Source organism: Betta splendens, chromosome 12 (genome assembly GCF_900634795.4).
Source record: "Betta splendens chromosome 12, fBetSpl5.4, whole genome shotgun sequence".
In the NCBI taxonomy this organism is placed as follows: Eukaryota; Metazoa; Chordata; class Actinopteri; order Anabantiformes; family Osphronemidae; genus Betta; species Betta splendens.
In genome coordinates this window covers 3,641,528-3,661,629 of record NC_040892.2, presented here as the reverse complement: position 1 = coordinate 3,661,629, position 20,102 = coordinate 3,641,528, and the positions used below count along the sequence as shown (strand labels likewise).

The 20,102-nt window shown below is 44.3% G+C and overlaps 1 protein-coding gene across 1 annotated transcript; it reads left to right on the top strand.

Annotated features, from left to right (window-relative positions):
• The first annotated feature begins 466 nt into the window (after positions 1-466).
• On the top strand, positions 467-16,353 carry fam163ba (family with sequence similarity 163 member B, genome duplicate a). Its single transcript, XM_029169066.3, has 3 exons — positions 467-1,664; positions 13,312-13,427; positions 13,921-16,353. The coding sequence occupies exons 2-3, from the start codon at positions 13,335-13,337 to the stop codon at positions 14,356-14,358; spliced, it is 531 nt and encodes a 176-aa protein (XP_029024899.1). The 5' UTR covers positions 467-1,664; positions 13,312-13,334; the 3' UTR covers positions 14,359-16,353.
• The last annotated feature ends 3,749 nt before the right edge of the window (positions 16,354-20,102 follow it).

The following is a 20,102-nucleotide window of genomic DNA, read 5'->3' as shown; positions in this document are numbered from 1 at the left end:
TTTCTGGGAGTTTGAATAATGAATGCAATAAAAACTCACACTGCTACTCTTAACGTCGCCTCAAACTGTCCCTCGTCTGACAAGCAGCTGTAGATGGATTGGGTAATTAGGGGATTAGAAGCAAGGAGTTTGAAGCGAGCAGAGACGCGAGAGACGCGGTGATAGAGTTCAGGTTCAGGATTTGACGAGGAGGGGAAAATTGTGGCCTAACCATCTTTCATGGGCGTTAATGGGTTCCCAGTGTGTCCTGTAGTGAGGCAACAGAGCAGCGGAGGATTGTGAAAGGACGCGAGGGAGGTATAAAGAGAGAAATGATTTTTCCAGGGACAGTTGTGTCCCTGTGTCCCAGGGGAATTTAATTAACGTTTTGTTCCAGACACAGGGACATTTTGTTTTCAATGAACCTTGGACAGAGAAGAGATATGTTTTTAATTAAATTATGGAGTTAGCTGTTGCATATGAATCAAGCCTTGGTGGAACGTGTCCTTGAGGACGTGTGAAGCTGGAGTCAGGACACATCTGTCTCCGCTCTTTCCATGTCTGCTTTGCTTTTATTTTTGCAGCACCATCTCAAACTTAGCAGCTCAGCAGCTGTGCGTGTCTTGAAGCCCGGTCCAAAGGCATTCAGCCTCAGACAAGTCGAACCAAACGTGCTTTTTTTCTCCAAACCTTTCCTGCTCATCTCTCCTATTCAGCGCCCACTGGCGATCCGAGCCTGTGACTAAAGCGCCATCTCGCCGGCTGCTCGCTCCAGGCTGCGTCTATTCACTGCGAGCCACCTCTGGATTTAAAGCGCACGGCGCCGGACGACGCTCTGCGGGGATCGGCGATTACACGGAGATCCGAGCGTGCATCGGCGGCGTGCGTTGTCTGGGCACCGACGGGCTGCAGACCCTTCGGAGCCCCCGGGCGAACGGCCAGCCTGCCTCTCGCCCACCATGGGCGGCAGTGAGAGCAGCGTGCAGGACGGGGAGCGCGCAGACTGGTGAGGAGGAGAAAGGGAAACCGCTGATGCTGGAGCGGCGCTGCAACGAATATCTGACCTCGACCCCGTCGGACGGTGGGAAGCTGGTTGTTGGCGTGGAGATGTCGCGATTTCCTCTCGTGCCGTCTCCTCTTCTAACGCACATGCTGCCGAGGCTCATGGTGATGATGATGACGGTTGCGTAGGAGTGTTTTATTTTGCGGACAGCGTTGCTGGTCTCTCTTGTCTGTACTGTTCAAACAACTCCAGACAAGCGGCGGAGGGGACCGTGTTTTGCCTGATTTGAACGCATTCGGTAATAGTCCACAACTATCGCTTTCATTTTTTTTCGTGCGTTTTTGCAGTTGGTGTTTCTTTTTTTTGAATGGGTCTGGAACTGGATAGAACGCATTTTACAAGAATGTGTCCGGAAAACTAGAAGCAGAATAATAACGTAGGCATTTGTCAGATTGGCTGCGAATGTCTGTTTTTAATGAATAAACGAAACGCGTCTGGCATTTTGACTGAAGTCGAGCGCCTTCTCCGCTTCCACAGCAGGTTCTGCTGATCGCTTACTGGGAACCTTTCGTTGGACATTTTTTTGCTATTTACTGACTCAAACCAACAGAGGTCGGAAACTAAGCTCCAAGGGGCACCCACTGCACTAGATGTGACCCGCTGAATCCCCCTGTCTCTGAAGGTAAGGTTCCTCGCCCTTTAGTGAAGCAAAGGTTGCTATGCTCGTCTTCGTATTGGTTCTAGTTTTATCTAAACGGATGCATCTGCTCGTAGTAGCAAGAACTGAGAAGTCGGCGTTTTAGGAACGATGATTAACCCTCCGAGATAGATAAATTTGATTTCAGCACCATGGACAGAGCCACACTCGACAAGATGGGAGCAATCTGGATTTCTTCACCCCATTTCAGCCAGAACATGTATAATTAATCATAGACCACATATTCAGCTCAGTATAAATGGAGCTGAGTGTCTTTAGAGAACTTTCAGTTAAACGCGTACGATACGAGTGCAGTGCAGATATGCAAAGGATGAGGAAGGATAGATGGGAGGGAGTATCAGCCATGAGGAGGTTCAGTGCTTTATATGACAGACCTGCTGGCTGGCCGGCTTGCCACATGCTGACAGAACAGCATGGCTTGTGAGCCATAGCCACTGTCACCAACTGTTAGCCATGGTCACATTCAAACAGTTAGCTCCAGATATTTTTAGGCAGGGTAGAAATGCATCTCAAGCAGCATTAAGACCATGTAGCACTAAAGCCACTGGTAAAATTATAAAAAAAAAATTAGCCAAGTGAGCCCAGTGCGTCCCACAGGGTCCTGGGCGTCTCTGGACTCACTGTGGCAGATGAAGCAGCAGCTAATCAGCAATGTGTAAACCCACACATGCTTGTGCTTGCTGTGCAAAAAGAATGTTTGCTGTGTATTGAAGCAGCACGAGGGAGCATGAGGGTGGGAGCCCAGAATGGTAAATATTTTGCATACGTTACTGCTATAGTTCACTAATTATAAAATGACTGTGAATGTACACACCCACACTCTTTCTCTTTATACTGTATAAAGTAAAATGGACCTGTTGGAGCATCAGAACTCCAATCCATTGTGATCAATTTCAACCTGAATTCAGACCTTTTTTTTAAATTTAGGATCAGTAAGAATTATTTGTTTATTTAATTAAGCATCTCACATACAGTCATGTAATGTCATCCCTTCTTAATAATCATCTGAATAGCTGATAACCAAGAACCAGATTGTTGGAAATGAATCTGCACATGTTTGGAAAAATATCTTTCCACAAGAATCATATTCCTCCCTCCAGTAGAGTAACACTCTGCTGGCTTAACTGCTCATTGAGCTACAGGAAATTGAATTATGGCGTCATCATATTCGATTATATTGCACATTCTAAGACAATATGACCTACATAATGCTTTATATGAGCACACGCACATACAAACATGCCCGTCGAGGCTCTATAACAATAAAAGGAGGGGCTTCCGTTCCCATGGTGACTTCCTCGGTGACCCTCTGAACACCCTTAGCCCCCTGGAAGATCCGTCACGGCCCTCCAGCCCCCCTGGGAGCAGCAGCGTCGGCGTGCTTCTGAGTCTGCTTGGTGCTCTGTCTGCGTAGCCCAGTCAGGCGATTGCTGCAGGAGCCAGAAGAAGAGGAGAGAAAGAGAGTTGAAGGACAAGCAGATGAGTAGGATGGAGGAACGGAGAGGGGCGGCGGAGTGGAGGAGGAGAGAGGAGTTAAATGGTGGCACAATAATCCACTGAGGCGACGCGTCCTCTTCTACCTTCTACTTCACATTTCAGGTTAATTACCTTAAGAATGCGCTGCTGGGGGGAGTCATGGTGGATCCACTGTGGTCAAAATAAAGGGGAGAGGAGAATGGAGTGGATGGATTGGGGTTGGGGTTGGGGTTGGGGGAGGGGAATATGGCTGCTCAGTGATCATGTCAAGCAGTCACCACCCGTCCCTCCCTTCCTCCACCCATCTCCCCTCCCCTTCCCCTTGGCATCGCGCTCTCCTCTCCCCTCGCATCCACACCCGTGCTCACGCGCAGATGCGCTTCCACGTGGACACCAGTATGACCAGCACATGCGTCCAGGGGCCAGCATGTGTGCTCAAGCTGTTGGTCAGCTGCCCTCATCCCGCTGACTCTCCTTCCAAAGGGTGGAAGGGAGGTGGATGAGGAGAACAGGGCCAAGGCCATGTGTCATTCCTCTCCTGTGATTCACCCATGAAAGCATCTTCATCATCTTTACATTTTCATGCATGAGGCTTTTAATTAAATGTAACTCATTTTACTTTTGTTTCCCCCCAGATAATAAATACAGTTACTAATGATAAACTAATAGTATGACAAATCGCTGTGAATATATAAACACAGCAGCAGATCAGAACACTGGATTTATTGAGACATGCATTAAGATTCTGTATCACTTAACAAATGTGATGACTAAGGCTACAACAAGGACATACGTTGCATAAATGCATTTCTACTACGCCTGTAATGGGACTGGTCTTTGTAAAAGGCCTGAAGCACGCTGCATTTATTACTGGCTCAATACCAAAGCGCTCACGACTTAGACGTTTAACATTTGCATTACACCCGTACGAGAAACCACTTCCCCAGATGCTTATGGGCTTTCTCATTATAAACGTCACGGTCCAGCCACAGGGCTCGAACAACGTCCGATTAAAAGTTGCAGATGTCGCACGTCAAACGGAGCCGCCGGGTGCGGCGAGGTCAGAGCGGCTGTCGCGAGCTCCTGTCGGCGCCTCATGAGCTGAATGAGCCCTGGAGAAGTTGCTTCGAGTGGAATCTGGCTCAAATTTCTCAACGTAAACCGCCCACTCACGAAATAAAAGCAGGAACGCGATGGTAAAATTGACGGTCTGTAATAGCGCTGTCGCCATAGTAACTGAAGACCCGTTTGTACTTCCACATACACACGCTGCCTCTTGAGCACCAACCATCAAGGAGTCGCTGGACTTGAGAATTTCACATCGTCCAACCAACTATACCTTTAATGTGAGAGACTGCATGTGTCCCCCTGCTGTACGTTCTCTCAGACGGGTCCTCTGATCCTGCATCATCTCCTCCTGTTCTCTCCTGCATCCTCTCTGCTAATCTCTCCTTTGTGCCATCTTCCTTCACCTGTTCTACTGTCGTTTGTTCCACACATGCAGTCTGTTGCTAATGTATTGAACCTTAAGAAATTCTGCTGCAGCCACAGTTGTCTCGAAGCATCTACGACTCATTTCATTTGCTCTTCAAGGATTATTACCAAGGGCATTACTGAAATTAAGTTTCTGCATTTCTACATAGGATGAATTATTTTTGGTGTATCAACATCTCATTGAGAGATTAAGTGAGGTTCAAACTTTGCCAGGTGGCTTCTAATGTTGGCTTGAATGTCAGATTTATTTCTGTTTCTACAAAAATTGCCAGATGCCTCAAACCATTTCTGAATGGTGTGTGTGTGTGTGTGTGTGTGTGTGTGTGTGTGTGTGTGTGTGTGTGTGTGTGTGTGTGTGTGTGTGCGTGCGTGTGCGTGTGCGTGTGTGGTTGTTGAAGTCTGTGTAATGATGCTTAGACAACATCCAAATTTAGCACAGTCACTGTAGTTATACAACTTTGGAGCCTTATGTTGGTTTGTGGGGGATGTTAATGAACTGCAGACACTGTTAAATCTTTTCAAGGGAATGTAACAGAAAAATGGCTTTAATTTTTTATTAACATAATGATGTCATGTTAAAAATATACCTAAATGATTGCAGTTGTATCCTGGGGAACGTTTCTCTGCTCTGTGGCTGTTGTATTTTTGTGAGTTGATCTGTGCCACATTTCAGCTTTGGAATCAGTTCTCATGAACGTGCTTCTGTTCATGTTGTTGAAGGAAACTTTGAGATGTAAATCATTCAGCTGACTTTTTTGCATGTGCATGCGTGTTCAGCGTATCAGCGGGTGTCATTTTCCCAAAACAGCGTTTTTGTCACATGCCACAGAACCAGAGGCCTCTGACGCTTATCAACTCCCAAATCTTCTGACGGTCTCTGGAGTAACTCATTGTAAAGATCGCTTTGCTCGACAGACCTGCTATGAAAGGCTTTGCAAAAAGCGAAGTCTAGCACAGCGGGAGCCCCATCTCCATGTCAGAGGCACCGGCTCTGCTGTTAAAACAGAGGCCCACGCTCCCCGAGGCGATGTACAGTACAGTCGTGGAACAGACAGGGAGAGATGGGGAGAGGAGAGAGGGAAACGGTGACGAGGGGACAGAGAGACGAAGAAGAGCAAGGGGAAGATTAGCAGCATGACTGACAGACAGCGACATACTGCAAATACGAACATATTCATCAAATGCGACTCCTCTAGTTGTGTGTGAGCAGCAACATCTGGGCTGAGGCAGAGGTTAGAACTGTGATTACCAGGTTACGCTGTTATGATATGACTTGACCTTTACTCAGCCACCTCTTGTTTCAGTCCACTCAGGTTTAATGCATACATTTAGATTAACTGTCAGATAAAATATCCATTATCCCAGATAAGGACATTAGCACTGATCACGTTACATGTCCTTGACTCGACGGGAGCTCAGTCCTCTGCGTTCACACACTCTGCAAAAACACCCTGCCTCCACTTTGACCTTCTCTCTTTCACAGAGGCCGCAAATTTAGGAGCCATTCATCTGATTTAGAAAAAAGTCAAAACAAAACAGCATTGCTGCGTTATCCTTCAAGCCAATAGTCCTACTTCCCTGTAAATCCATGTTCAGGCTACAAGAAATTGCCATTACACAAACTGCTGATTTATGCAGATTTCACATCTACAGATGTGACTGAATGTGGGTGTATTTATTTATTTTTTAACTCCGTCAAGTCGCCAGCCACTCGTGCACCAGCAGTGATCACGCATGAAAACCATGCACAGGCGAGGTTTCACGCACGCCAACGAACAAGTCGAAATTCATGTACGAGCTTTGAAGTGACCTCCTGCAGAGACGGCAGCCGCAGGGGCCAACGTGACCCGGTACATGTGTAGAAGACACACAAACGCGCCTGTGTGCTGTTCACATGACTCCTCTGCAAACACACACATGCACGGTTCGGTTTATAGCGTGCTGCACCTCACACCTACAGTAACTTACCGTCATTTCCACCTAATCACTTAGCAACCGAGTCCACAAATGACGCCTTGCTGTTCTTAAAAGTCTAAAATTGGAATAATCTCATCGCCGAGTGTCAGAGAGCAAATGTAATTTATTGGTGTCTTATCTAATTCAGGGAGAGGAAAAAGGGAATTTAATTTATTAGTGCGAGTAGCCAGAGGTAGGATGTGTGTGTGGACGTCGTGTGTTCCCTCATGTAACGTTGTGTTAACGCGTTCACCTGGCACCAGGGCACGTTCAGCACTGCATCATCACATCACAGGGCCCACAGGCTCCGGGTGTCACAGCAAGCCTTCTCCTCTGTCACTGTGATTTCTCACAAGCCGATATGACTGACGCTGAACTTCTAAGCCGGCGGCAGGCAGCGCTCGGTGTCTTTGGACAGTTTCATCGCGCTCGGAGTTAGAAAGCGAATCAAATGGAACTGAAAAATTATACACAGCTTGGGGCGGAACAGACACAATCAGCTGAAGGTGAGGAAAAACCTGCTGCGGTTTGGTTTGCTTTGTTGCTTCATTGTTATTATCCACTATGAAAAGACAAACAGCGCACGGAGAGTTTGCGAAAGCATCTCAATGGCAGAATGACACTCAGTTTATTTCTGCTTGGCCCGGAGGCTGGAGACACCGTCGAGTTGTAGCTCAGCTCCCGTCTGCTGTAGCTTTGCAGCACCAAGCACAAACAGAAACCATTGCTTCGGTTATTAGAGCGAAATTGCTTGAGGTGCGTGTGAGTGCGAATAAGTGTGTGTAAAGAGGAGCTAAGCAGCAAACGCTGCCTCCTCTCGCTTCTCACCTATAAATGTCAATTATGCATTTATGCACATGCAGAAAAACAAATGTGTGCATCTGCTTTCACTGCGACTTATAAATTAAACACTGCCTCAGCTTCTATTTACATTCTCAAGTGAGAGAAGTGAACCCAGCTGACGTTTATCTAGTCTGTGCCACTGAGCTGTCACTGAGCATCTGCAGCTGACTGTTGCGTTTAGCGTTTGCACTGTGCCCAGAACTGCTGCCACTAGTAATGGCTCATAGTGAATCAGGGGCAGAGGCAGCCAGTGAGCTGCACTGTGTACATTACATAGACCTAAGTGGCAAAAGGCCTTAAAGGGCCAACACCTGCTGAAGCCTCGTTCAGTCAGCGACGTGTTGTTTTAACACATTCTGAGGGTTATGTCTTCTACCAATTAAGAATCAAGGATTATTTTTTTCCCAGATCTCCTTGAAATTATTTTGCTCCTTTAAATGCGAGGATTTATTCTCATTACTATTCAGAATATGACTATTGCTTAAAGAGCTAAACAATTTTTATGATTTAAAAACTGAAGGGGAGATTGATCCCATACTGTGCCAGGAGCGGCCTTGTCAGTCCACATACGCTATGTATTTCCTCGAGGAGAGCTGAAATGCAGCGAGGACACCTTTTAAGGTAGCAGTCGGCTTCGGGACTAAAAGCTGCTCCTCAATCCATCAACGGGGAAGTTCAAAGAACTGTAAGATCTCTGAGCCAGATTTGGCTCCTGCTACTGCCAAGATTATAGGCTGTCGCACAGGCTAGCGGTATTATTTGCACAGCAGAGGGTAGAGAACGGCGTGGCGGAGGGAGGAGGAGCAGGAAGTGCTGTGGCACGTTGACAAAATGTGATTACATGCAATTATCGAAAGTTGATTTGAGAGCAAAAACAGTGTCAGACAATTGACGTCCTCATAAACCACTAAATGACTTGATTTTTGTCTACAGATCAAAATTGGGCAGGAAACGAAAACGGCACCCTACAACACAAAACCATACACACACACACACACACACACACACACACACACACACACACACACACACACACACACACACACACACACACACACACAGGCTGCATGTTTAAAAGTTTAAAGACCGATTATCCAAAGTATTATAACATATGACACTGCAAGAAATGACAAAATCTCAAAAAGAGGCTCCACTCATTTCCCTGTTCATCCCAAATATTTTCTATAATTTATAATACAGTACATCATATGAATATAAAGAGACAGAGACAAAACCCCAAAGCTTGTTAAAATACAGTGGAGTAATGAAATACTTCCAGTACACGTTAAAAAGTACATTGGTCCTTCTTACGTCACTGTACAGTTGGAACTTGAGCCCCAACAAATCAAGGACAATCAGATGGATGGGAAACATTTAGTGAGTCAGACCCTTAAATAAAGAGACCACGTCATTCTTTTTTTATTTCCTCAGGGTGCTATGGATGTGAGCTGAGAGCCATTTCTATGATATATCAATAACAGATGGGGCACTAATTTTAGAAACACTTCCCAGTCTATGCCAAGAACAGAAATGATCCCTCGATTCATGGCTGCTGGTTCGATCATTTGTTCAGCCACAACTCCAGACTCCTCTCTCCTTCTTCCGGAGACCTTCTGGATGTCCTTAGATTACCTGCCTCAGGGTCATAGCTGGGCACGAGCTACAGAGACCGAAGAGCTGCAACTGTGAGAGTAACAAAGCAAGAACAACACCGGCAAAACAGCTGTATACAGAAACATAGAGAGCGAAGGGGGGAATCAGGGTTATAGCATAGGTTTAGACTGGGACTGTATTAGTGGCAAAATGTGTGTGTTAAAGCTAAAAATACAGCTACAGTAGAGAGAGACGTTCAAACCCCCAGAAACGGATAGTGATGGTGGGAAGGACGTATAGCAAACTGCTTCCATACATAATGCATTGAGTGGCATCGATCATCTCAGCTCAGCAGAAAAGCAGAGAGTCCCAGAATGTTTAAATATTCTTTAAAGCTGCACAAGTGTAAAATGCACGAGCTGGGCTTCACACACAGTAATGGAGTGTAAGAGTAGAGCACTTCACCCTCCTCCTAATGATGTGTGCCATGTTAGATAATGGAGATCTGATTTGATGGAAACGTCCTCTGATGCGAAGATGCACATTGTTGTTGGACTTTAAACACTCTCCGGCTGCACAGTTCATTAAGGAGCAGACAAAGGCTAATCAGGGACAAAAGGGCTGCAATCGAGCACATTTGAACCTTCACCACCGGCTGATTGTGAACAGAAAACTTGAGCACATTAAAGCAGAGAAGTTCATTTAGGTCTTCGACAGCCACGGTCGCGACAGAGCTCATCCAATTGTTCTCTCTCCAAACCGCCACCTACTGCATACGTCCCCACTGAGGCCTGTCAGCAGCCATTATTCCCAGCACGACCTCCGCGGTCCCTGCCATGTTTCATCCCAGCGCGGCTGCATCCTCCAAAGCGCACTGTCTGGGCGCGTTAGCTAGTACTAACGTTAGTGTGTGTGTGTGTGTGTGTGTGTGTGTGTGTGTGTGTGTGTGTGTGTGTGTGTGTGTGTGTGTGTGTGTGTGTGTGCGTGTGCGTGCGTGCGTGCGTGCGTGCGTGCGTGCGTGCGTGCGTGTGTGTGTGTGTGTGTGTGTGCATGTTACCTATTGATGTGATATGGAGCTATAGAGAGAGCTATTTAGATTATATTAGATTAGATCCCTGCTACAGTGTAAATATTACAGACATTTATTAAAGAAGCACATTTTACTGAACAGTTTTTTGTGTGTACTCCCTGTGTGCTGTAACTATATGTGTCCATCTAATCAAATGAAGGTCAAAGGTCAAGGACTAAAACCAATTTTCCACAGAAAACAGCTCAATACCACCAGAGGAAATACTGCTCATACCACGGACAGATTTATACATAATGCAGCGTATGATAGTTGTAGCTATATGTGTGAGCCACAAGGGGCAAATGTGCTGTAATCCTGTGTTTTAAGTAAAACACAACACACAATACCAGTGCTCTGGTATTGTGTGTTGTGAAGGTACTCTGTCCTTAGCAGACTAATGCTCAACACAGTCACCTTTTTAAATGCACCGTGCTTTTTTGCAACACACTTCCGTCTGTTGTCAATTCAAAAGCGTTGACTCACGTTAAGCAGCTTTAAGCTCATTATTGACACCCAGCGGATTAATAATATTTAAACTTAAACATGAGAGCAGGCCGGATTAGATGCCTGCAGTGTGTTACGTCACTGACTCAGCTACGCATTTCAGAATTCAAATTCTCCTCCTTCTTATCTGCTTCAGTGTCCTTGACAACAAAGATCACAAAGTCACTGTATTTCCCTCTTTAGTTTAACTCAGGACCTTTAAGGACAAAACGCTCCGTCCTCGTTGCTCATGTATTGATTCGGCCACTGGACTGTGTGCCCTGTAGATTGGATTAGAGTCTCACTGTATTGCAGCTCTGGGGAAAAGAAGCTTCCCTGTGTTTGGAGACAGGGCTGATCACTGCAGAGACAGTTTGATTTATTCCAACTGTAGATGTTCTCTGGAGATAATACGGTTTAGACAAGTTACCCGCAAAGGGATTCAACATATTTTAGAGGTTTTCGGGGTTAAAAGGTCAGAGCTGTCAGTCATTTGGTGAGTAGTGATGTCCTATAGTAAAGTGCATGAGTGTAGGCTGGTGCGCGGCGCTAAAAGGCCTCGTCTATAGCAGTAACTCACAAGTCAATGCAGGCTGCCTGCTGAATAAGCAAGAAAAGAAAAATATGATGGTTATCTTATATCCAGCCCAGATAGCTCCATATTTTGGGTTGTGACTGCTGCCTGCTTCCTCTTTTCACTATTTCTATTTCAGGGAGTGTCCATGTCATAGTTTTGTTAGACCTTGACAACATAGGCTCATAGTGCTGTGTGTTTGCTGCTAGTAATGGCTTTCACCATTGAGTCATAGCTTAGCAACAAGCCTGCCGGCCTATTTTTGGTTTCAGGCAATTATCCACAATGTGGTTTGATGATATGGTCTTATGAGACATTCAGGTTGTGGATGTAATGAAAGGAACACGATCTGCTGCAACATCCGTTAAGAGGTTCTTCCTAAAATAGGTAAGTGATGCTCAACTTGGGAAACTGATAGAAAACTGTTTTGATGTCTGATTTGTATTGATCGTGTGTGGCGCCTACTGCAATGTGCAGTAGTGAGCGGGAAAGAGGTTTTCAAATCGTATGAAATAAAAAAAATTGACTTTTGACAGTGTGACTGACTTTTCAATGTAAACAATGTGCATTGCTTGCATGCAGTGAAGTAAATGTCAAAAGCCTCTAGGCTCTTCCAGGGCGCCAGCTGCTGAAGAGACAGAAGGGCGGCAATTAAAGGGGAGCACTGAGCTGATGCAGCGAGAATGAGGTCAGGTCTGTCTCCAGTCAAACACACTGCTTCGCCAGTCTTTTATTGATATGAGACAAACCCCAGCGTGGCTCAGTTCGCATAAAGAATAATGTGAAACAAGATGCATACGTTCTGCTGGTGCAATAAATGTGGATCCGCGCTGATGAAATGTCAGGGCCGCCACTTTGACCTGACCTGTGATTTAGGGTCAGAGGTCAGAGTTCACTGGCTCAGAGCTGCCTGCTTGGATGTTTCTATTTAACTGATGCTGTATAGGTCATGATCCTGCTCTACGCCCTCTTGTGCTCAACATTAGTGTCTGCTGTCCCTTCTTCAGACAAGTGAACAATATCCTGTCACTTTGAAATATTATAATTCCATGCCATGCGTCATGTAAAATAGTTATTCTGTCCTTTGTCTGATACCCCCTCGGTCCAGACTTGCATCAAAGGGAAATTAAGCTGATTGAAGATGTCATGTTCTCAGAATGGTGACTTTGAAAACGCTTTCAGGAGCGTCCTCAAACGTTCACTCACTCGATACATCAATGCACATATTGGCTGCGTTCCTGACAATTCATGCATCAGGGATGAATGCATCGCCACTGTCCAAGGGCTTCTCTCCAGTTACGCAACTGCGCCATAAAACCTTGATATCTTTGCATTGCTGGCATACTGTATGAATACAGCAGTGAATTATAAAACACAGCCTCAGCTCTGACACCAAGCTGGTGGAGCTGGAGATTCTGAACAGAACACATCACAGACAAAGGCATCAAATATGCAATTTCCTGAGTTCCGGGAGCGTGCATAGGAAATATCAATTTTGACTTTCATTCAATCCCGTGTTTCTCAGGAAATTTGATTCGTCTGATAACCTTTTAATCGCTGTTTCGCCACATCATCATCAGTTTCCATGCTTCCCGTTCATGTTGCGCTCACACTATCCCCCTCAGTCCTCAGTCACTGTCTCTCCAGCTCTTATCTATTCCTCAGATCCCCTGCTATTTGCATGAGCCTGTTCATCTTGACCTCCTTTCTCTGCCTCGCTACCTGCCAATTCGGCGATCGCTCCATCTTAGTTCACGCTGCTCTCCTCACGCCCACCATCCATTTCCCTCTTACCTCCTGTCATTTCTCCATCTCATCTGGATTGCTCCTGCGCTGGCGAGCGCTGATTTTCATCTCTTGCGCACATTTATTTCCCCGTGTGTTCCACAGTGAGATCCTGTCTATATTAGGAGCAGCACTTGTAGCATAATTGTATTACATGTCTCCTAACTGCTAGATAATTCAATAAGCAGCAGCGTGATGACACACACAGTTAAAATCTACTTAATGAAGCCACTGTACTGATGAATTCTGTTCTTTCTCCTGCTTCATTATTTCCTCTGGCTCTTCTCTCTCTTCCTGTTTCCTTCTCCTGCATCCTTTCCTCCTCTTGCCTGTTGCAGGGTGTTGATGGAGAGCCATTCGAATGACAGCCGGGACAGTGGTCATCACTGGTGGAATTCTAGCTACTGTTATATTACTCCTTATTATTGCAGTACTGTGCTACTGTAGGCTGCAGGTGAGCCCTCGTCTGCATTTATTCACATTCAGCAGGTGCTTTTAGTGAATTCTACAGTAGGTGTAATTAAGTCTTTGGTTTCAGGCAGCTTGAACTTGTTATCATGTAATGTCTCATTTAAATAAGTGAAATCCTGCCATTCCCTTCACTTTAAATGCACATAATTAGTTTCCATAGCTCTTTGTCAGTTTAAGTTGCATTTGGAACAGGAACAGTTTTAATCTTTGTAAGAACATATATTTAATATTTTCATCAAGGACGTCCAAATTCAAGCTCTGCTGCAAAAGCTTTGCTCCAGATTGTCGACCTTATCTCACAGGAAACATTAAGCATTTGTCTCGTATTTGTGTGCATAAATAAAAATAAGTCCTTGCACTTTCAAATCCTGCAGTTGATTCAAATTTTCAGCTTTGTCCTTGATAATTTGTGACCCTGTCACCTAATGTCTTCCTCTTTCCTCTTCCTCCCCATCATCTTCCTCTCCCGCCGTCAGTACTATTGCTGTAAGAAGGAAGAGTCGGAGTCGGAGGAGGAGGAGCCAGACTTTGCCGTCACCTCCCGCCTCCCGCCGGTCCACTCCAACCACAACATTGTGGCGGCAACAGCCGCCGCCTCCTCCATCCCCAATGGCCCCGCCCTGTTCTCCACCCCTCCGCTGGCCAGGAAACTGACCCGCTCGCAGACCTTCTGTCCGTCCTGCACGCACTATGAGCTGCCTTTCTACCTCCAGCCCCCTCAGCCGCAGATCCACCACCAGCCGGATGGGCTGAGGAATGGAGGGGACCGGATCAGCTACCGCAGCATCCAGCAGCAGGACCTGGAGCTGCCGGTGCCGGTGAACATTTCAAACTACCGCAAACCGAACCTCGCCCGCTCGGTCACCATGAGGGACATGTTCACACGCAGCTGCAGCATCAGCACTGATGTTTAGCTGTGGGACGCCGGAACACTGGAAATGAAGTAGGCTGGACTGGCCTCCATTCAAACTTTGTCTTTTCGTTTAGTCTAGTCTCATATAGTCTCATGGGCACCTCTTGTAGAATGCGGGACTCAGACAGCTCTCAGGACAGGTTCTATGCTCAGGTCCAGGACCTGACACTTGGGCCAATATAAAGTAAATTTACATTTTTTTGTTTGCTTTGTTGACATTTTTTTATCAATGACAATAGAATTCATACAATGTGACGTACACATGTGTAGCCCTGCTTCCTCTGAACTCATCTGATCACAGACTGAAGGGCGGACAGAGTCCCACCATGTCAACATGATCGGCGATGCTGCTGCTATAAAGGCCAGTGTTTACCTTCCCTAAGATGAGGTGATCTCCTCACACCTCCACCCACATTACAAAGACGTTAGGATATTATCAGCCACCACAGGAGACTTGAGGAGGATAGATGATGTCACGTTCCCGCTGCCACCCACAGGCATTTAAGATAGATGTAACTTAGGCCATACTATTTATATCAAGGGCTCACAGAAGACGTAAACCCCTGCTCGTTTCCACATCCTGTTATAGAGGTTGATGGGAGGCTGCTTTCTCTGCGCATCCACTGACATCACTAAGTGTCCAGTATTCTACACCTGCCCATAGAGAGACCTCTGTGTTCTCGCAGGCAGGGTGAATTATGTGCCAAAGGGGGACTGGGTTCTAATACTCGTGTGCATGTGTGTGTGTGTGTGTGTGTGTGTGTGTGTGTGTGTGTGTGTGTGTGTGTGTGTGTGTGTGTGTGGATTGTTACACTGGAATTCTGATTCCATTCAATTACACCTAATTTGTGGTCCCAGTGTGTTTTGAACCCAGTGGTGGGTTGCAATAATATTTTAAACATTTATTGTAAAGGGCGAAGGAACTGTATATAAGTTTCTAGGCACCACTTTAGGTTGTTAATGCAATGAATGACCCAAACAGGAATATTGATTTATTTGAATGATTAAGGATTAAGACGCAATGCAGGTGGTGCTTGAACATGGGCTGATCTTCAGTGTGGTTCCGGTTCATGGACTCCTCACTGCATTCCTTGTGTTATTCCTTGTTAATGTGTGGATCCATGGGCTGAAGATTATTTCACCTTTAAAGGCACATCTATAAATAGTTGACAGGCCATATACTGATCTACTGCACTTGTTCTGCTCTCGACTCGCCGGACTGAGGAATACTTGCTCTCGCGCTGATGTACTCTGATGCAATCAGAGAGCTCCATCTTGGAACTGTTGTTCTTTTCCGTACTTGGCTCACTGGCCTGGCTGGAGGGCCGATATGTGTGGAAGGAGGAGCGGCGCCAGACACGCAGATTTAATGAATGAAATCATTTACTAGGAGGTGCGCGAGGGCTTGAAGCTGATTGGATTGCCCTCCATGGACACCACCCCTCCTGTCACCGTGTATGGTAAACGCTGTCGTGCCCCCGTTCTCGCTCTCTCGCTCTCTCTTCCTGTCTACCTGTTGATTTTATCAGACACCATGCTCTTGATTTTCCCGAAGGGTGAAACAGTGAGTGAAGTTTTATCTCTTGTGACATGTGCTTTCCTGCAAATACGCCACTACACGATACATACGCGCAGACAGATCACACACAACAAACACAGGTTCTCAGTGCTATGCTTTCCTTGTTTTTGAAACTGAAACTATGTGACAGTTGCACAGGAATTTAGTGCCATAAATAATTATATGAGAAAGAAGTTATTATTATTATTATTATTATTATTATTATTATTATTATTATTATTATTATTATTATTATTATTGCAGGTGTATATTCAAATGCAGTGTTGCTTTTACCTTAAAGTATTTGAATTACTTGCTTCATTTTATGATCCCGCTGTTTTTTTTTTCAGACTCAGTACAGTACAGCAAAAAATGTTTATTTCCGTGTTTCTAATGTATAACAGACACATTGTTGCTAATAAAATTGTGTGAAAATCCTTCTATGTCTATATATATATACATATATACTGTCATCCTTATCTTTGGGCAGGATTTGAGTGGGCCATATTACTGCTGGCTGCCAAATGTTTCACATTAGATTGAAGCTAAACCGTGGTGCATCATCCAGGATTATCTTAAACTGCTAAACGGACAGTAAACATGCATAAGACTGGTGAATATTTATTTTTGATCAACATAAGTTGCAGTTGTTCCTCTTCTCAGCTCATATAAGAAATATTTGGTAGAATGTATTCTTTAATGGCTTAATGGTCTAAAGGAGAAACCAGTGAACATGATGGAGTGGAGTTTTTTTTTATTCTGACTTTAAAAGTCAAGCTTCACACTTGCAGATTAAACACTGATATGAGAAAACAATGAAACTGACAGGGCCTCTCGCCACAACAAGAGCAATAAAGTGTGTTTGCACACAGAGTCAGTCAGCCCTGAAGCGAGGAGGTGAGAGTCACGACAGCAAACATGTTTGAATGGGAAGGAGTAAGAGACGAGAATGGGACGAGTAAGTGTGATGATGAACCGAGCTGGCAGTTACTGTAGAGGCCTCAACGGAAAGACGCTCGCACGGGAAGGCGAGAGGCTGGAAAATCAAAGGTTTATGCTAACAATACACTGAATGAGTCAATCCAATCATACAACAGTAATAGAAATGAAAACTATTTCGGGGCGAGAGACGTAGTTATTAGAACGCTGAGTCAGCTAATGAATGAGCGGGCAGATGGATGTGCAGAGGAGCTGATACCAAACGGAGGCATGACGTGATGCTGCTAATACAACGGCGCCGCTTTACACATGAAAACCCTCTCAGATTATGATGGATTCACTTTGATGTGGATATATTCAAGCCCCCACTTATTTTCTACATGAATTGCAAGTTCTGTACCAGAGAATTACTGTCACACTAGCATTCCGCCCACGAGACAAATTTGCTGAAAATGTATTTATATATTCTTTTTACAGTCACCATAATTTGCATGTCATAATAGAACCACTTGAGGCAATGGTTGAGTATTGTTGTAGAACCTTTGTAACACTGACTGACAGAGTCAAAGTGGTCTTTATTTGTCTATTTGCACACCTCTGGTAAATTAAATCCCCCCAAAATACTTCAGCAGCATTAACCAGGCTGTTGTTTGGGGATACGGTCTAATAATACAGTGTTGATTAGGCTGTTATGAAACATAAGGCTGGAGCATATGTGAGCCTTTCCTTCCCTCACGAATGACGCACGTCATCCAGCGTAACTGAAATAGGCCGCCAATCTATGGGCTATTTTCCATCAAAGAGTCCTTCACTCACTGGTTACTGGCCCCAAGATCTAAATATGAACACAAACCGTTCCTTCTGACAGCTGTCTCTATGTTTTACACGAGTCAAGCCCACATAATACAAGAGTGCTTCAACATAAATGCCACTTTCTTTCAGTTTACGTGTGTATAGTTTTATTGTGTACTTGTGCACAGCAGAGGAGTATAATTCACCTCCTTTGAGGTTTCGGTGAAATTTCTCCACTTTTGCATGAATTCCCTTTTTTTGTTGTTAAATGTTGGTACTATATTTATTTGAATAAGGGCTTGTGCGGGCCGGATGAATTATTTAGAGACATAATCGCCTCCAGTGTAAGCAGAGCTCGTGGCAGGGCCTTTAGGGCTGTATCGATGCTTTATGACATGCTTTGAATCATCCACCTCATCCACCCCTCACCCTGCAGCAGTGTGCTCATGCTCCCTCCGTCCGTCCACCGCACCTCTCGTTTTGTCGCTTTCTCTTCGTCCTTCTCCGCCTTTTCACCTTCCCTTACTCTCTAGTACTACGTGCTGTTGTGTGTTCTTGTTTTATGGGTTTTGCCCATAAGCCCCCAGCAGCAGAATTTAGATGCAGTACGACGGAGCGACTGAGATTCTATGAATTATGAACACGATAGATAGGAGGCTTTTCAACTAGCATTACAAACCAGAGCTTCCTCGCCCATCTTCCCCATTCCGCTTGTCCTGCTGTGTCTCCCTGTCCTGTTTTTTCTGCTCATCTCCATTTACAGTCCTTGTTCCTCTGCTGGCTTTTCTCTTACACTTACTTTTCACACCATTTCAGCTTCTACCTCCTACTCCTTGTGTTCCTTTTTCAAAAAGCTGCGTTTTTATATAAACCTAATGTGAAACTTTAGATTGAAAACTGTGAAAAATATAATACTTTGTCACAAGTCTTTTAAAATACAAATATACTGAACACCTTGAGGACTAGTCTATCTAAAGATTTTTAAAATCAAACTACAAATGTGACTTAATGTTTAGGGAAAACTAAAAAACAACATGTATAGAACCTCTATGGGATGTTTTGAAATCAAAAGTGAGCAAACTCTAATTTATAAAAATGCACTATTATTAAAAAAATGTTTTAAAGAATCATAAAAGCACCTGTTGCTGGGTTTTAGGGGTAAAATGACACACATCCCCCGTTCCCCGTTTGACTGTCTAGTGAACACATGCCTGTGTGCGAGTGCTATTAAGCAGCCGCCCAGTGTGTGTAACCTTCCTATTTTTAAAAGGAGGAAAGGCCATGCCTCCTGTCTGAATTTTTCATGCCCCACCCTCTCTGTCTCTGCATAACATCTGATAAATAAACAATGAATCCTGAGGACATAAGGCAGAATGGGTTTGATTTTATGTCCTCTTCATAACTCCCTTTTCTTTCTTTTTCTGCCTCACACTCTTCTTGTCTTTTCAAACCCTGCCTCTTTTTTCCCAGACATGGCTTGTTGTGTCCTTTCTCCAGTGAACCTTGGAAAAGTGAGTTTTGTGTAAACCGAACATAACATTCGCTGTATTAATCTGCCACCATTTATTAAAATTAAGAGTGCTTGGAATCCATTTGAGAGACAGCTTGAATGGTAAGCAGTTGAAAGCAGCCACAGTTTACATTCATATGAACACATGCCACAGCATCACTTACTGATTATGACATTTCCAGTTCAAAATAGTATGTATACAGTGCTGAGAGAGAAAATCTGGGGAGATGTGAAGACAAGGTAAAGATGTTGTCTCCATCTAGTGGTAAATGAGGTGTATTACAGTCTACTGAAAACAAATTGCACCCACTAAAAGCGTATGGAGAATGGGGAGTAAAATTTATGACAAGCAGTTTGTAACTAATCTATTTTGACAACTAAGTTTTTATTTATATCATAGGCTATGTAAGCTTAACTATTTTATTAACATTAATAAATGTGTATAAATAAGTGTTTTTTAAGTAAACAATTTATGTAACATTAACAAATAATAATGTTACATCTAAATGACACAAGTGTAAAAAGAATCAGGGAAATATACATAAACTCATATGTATATTGAAATCTACACAAAATTAGATCTGGACATAACATCACATTCACACATTTTGGATTTCAAAAATTCATTTTAGTGGAAAACGTATCCGTAAGATAAAAAATGCAATGGCGTTATCCAAACAAAAGCTGCCAAGTGTTAGAGGGTATGGAAAGTGAATATTTTAAGGAATATATTAAAAGAAAAAAAAAATACTGTAATAAACCAAAACAAAATATAGGGACATTTTAAAATATATTATATCAAAATAAAAAATGAATTTCCCTACATGATGAATAAAGTATATATTTATTTGTCTGTCTGTCTGTCTGTCTGTCTGTCTGTCATGAACGTCGCCATGTTTGAACGCCGCCATGTTTGTGACGTTTATCTGCGGAAGTCCCGCCTCTC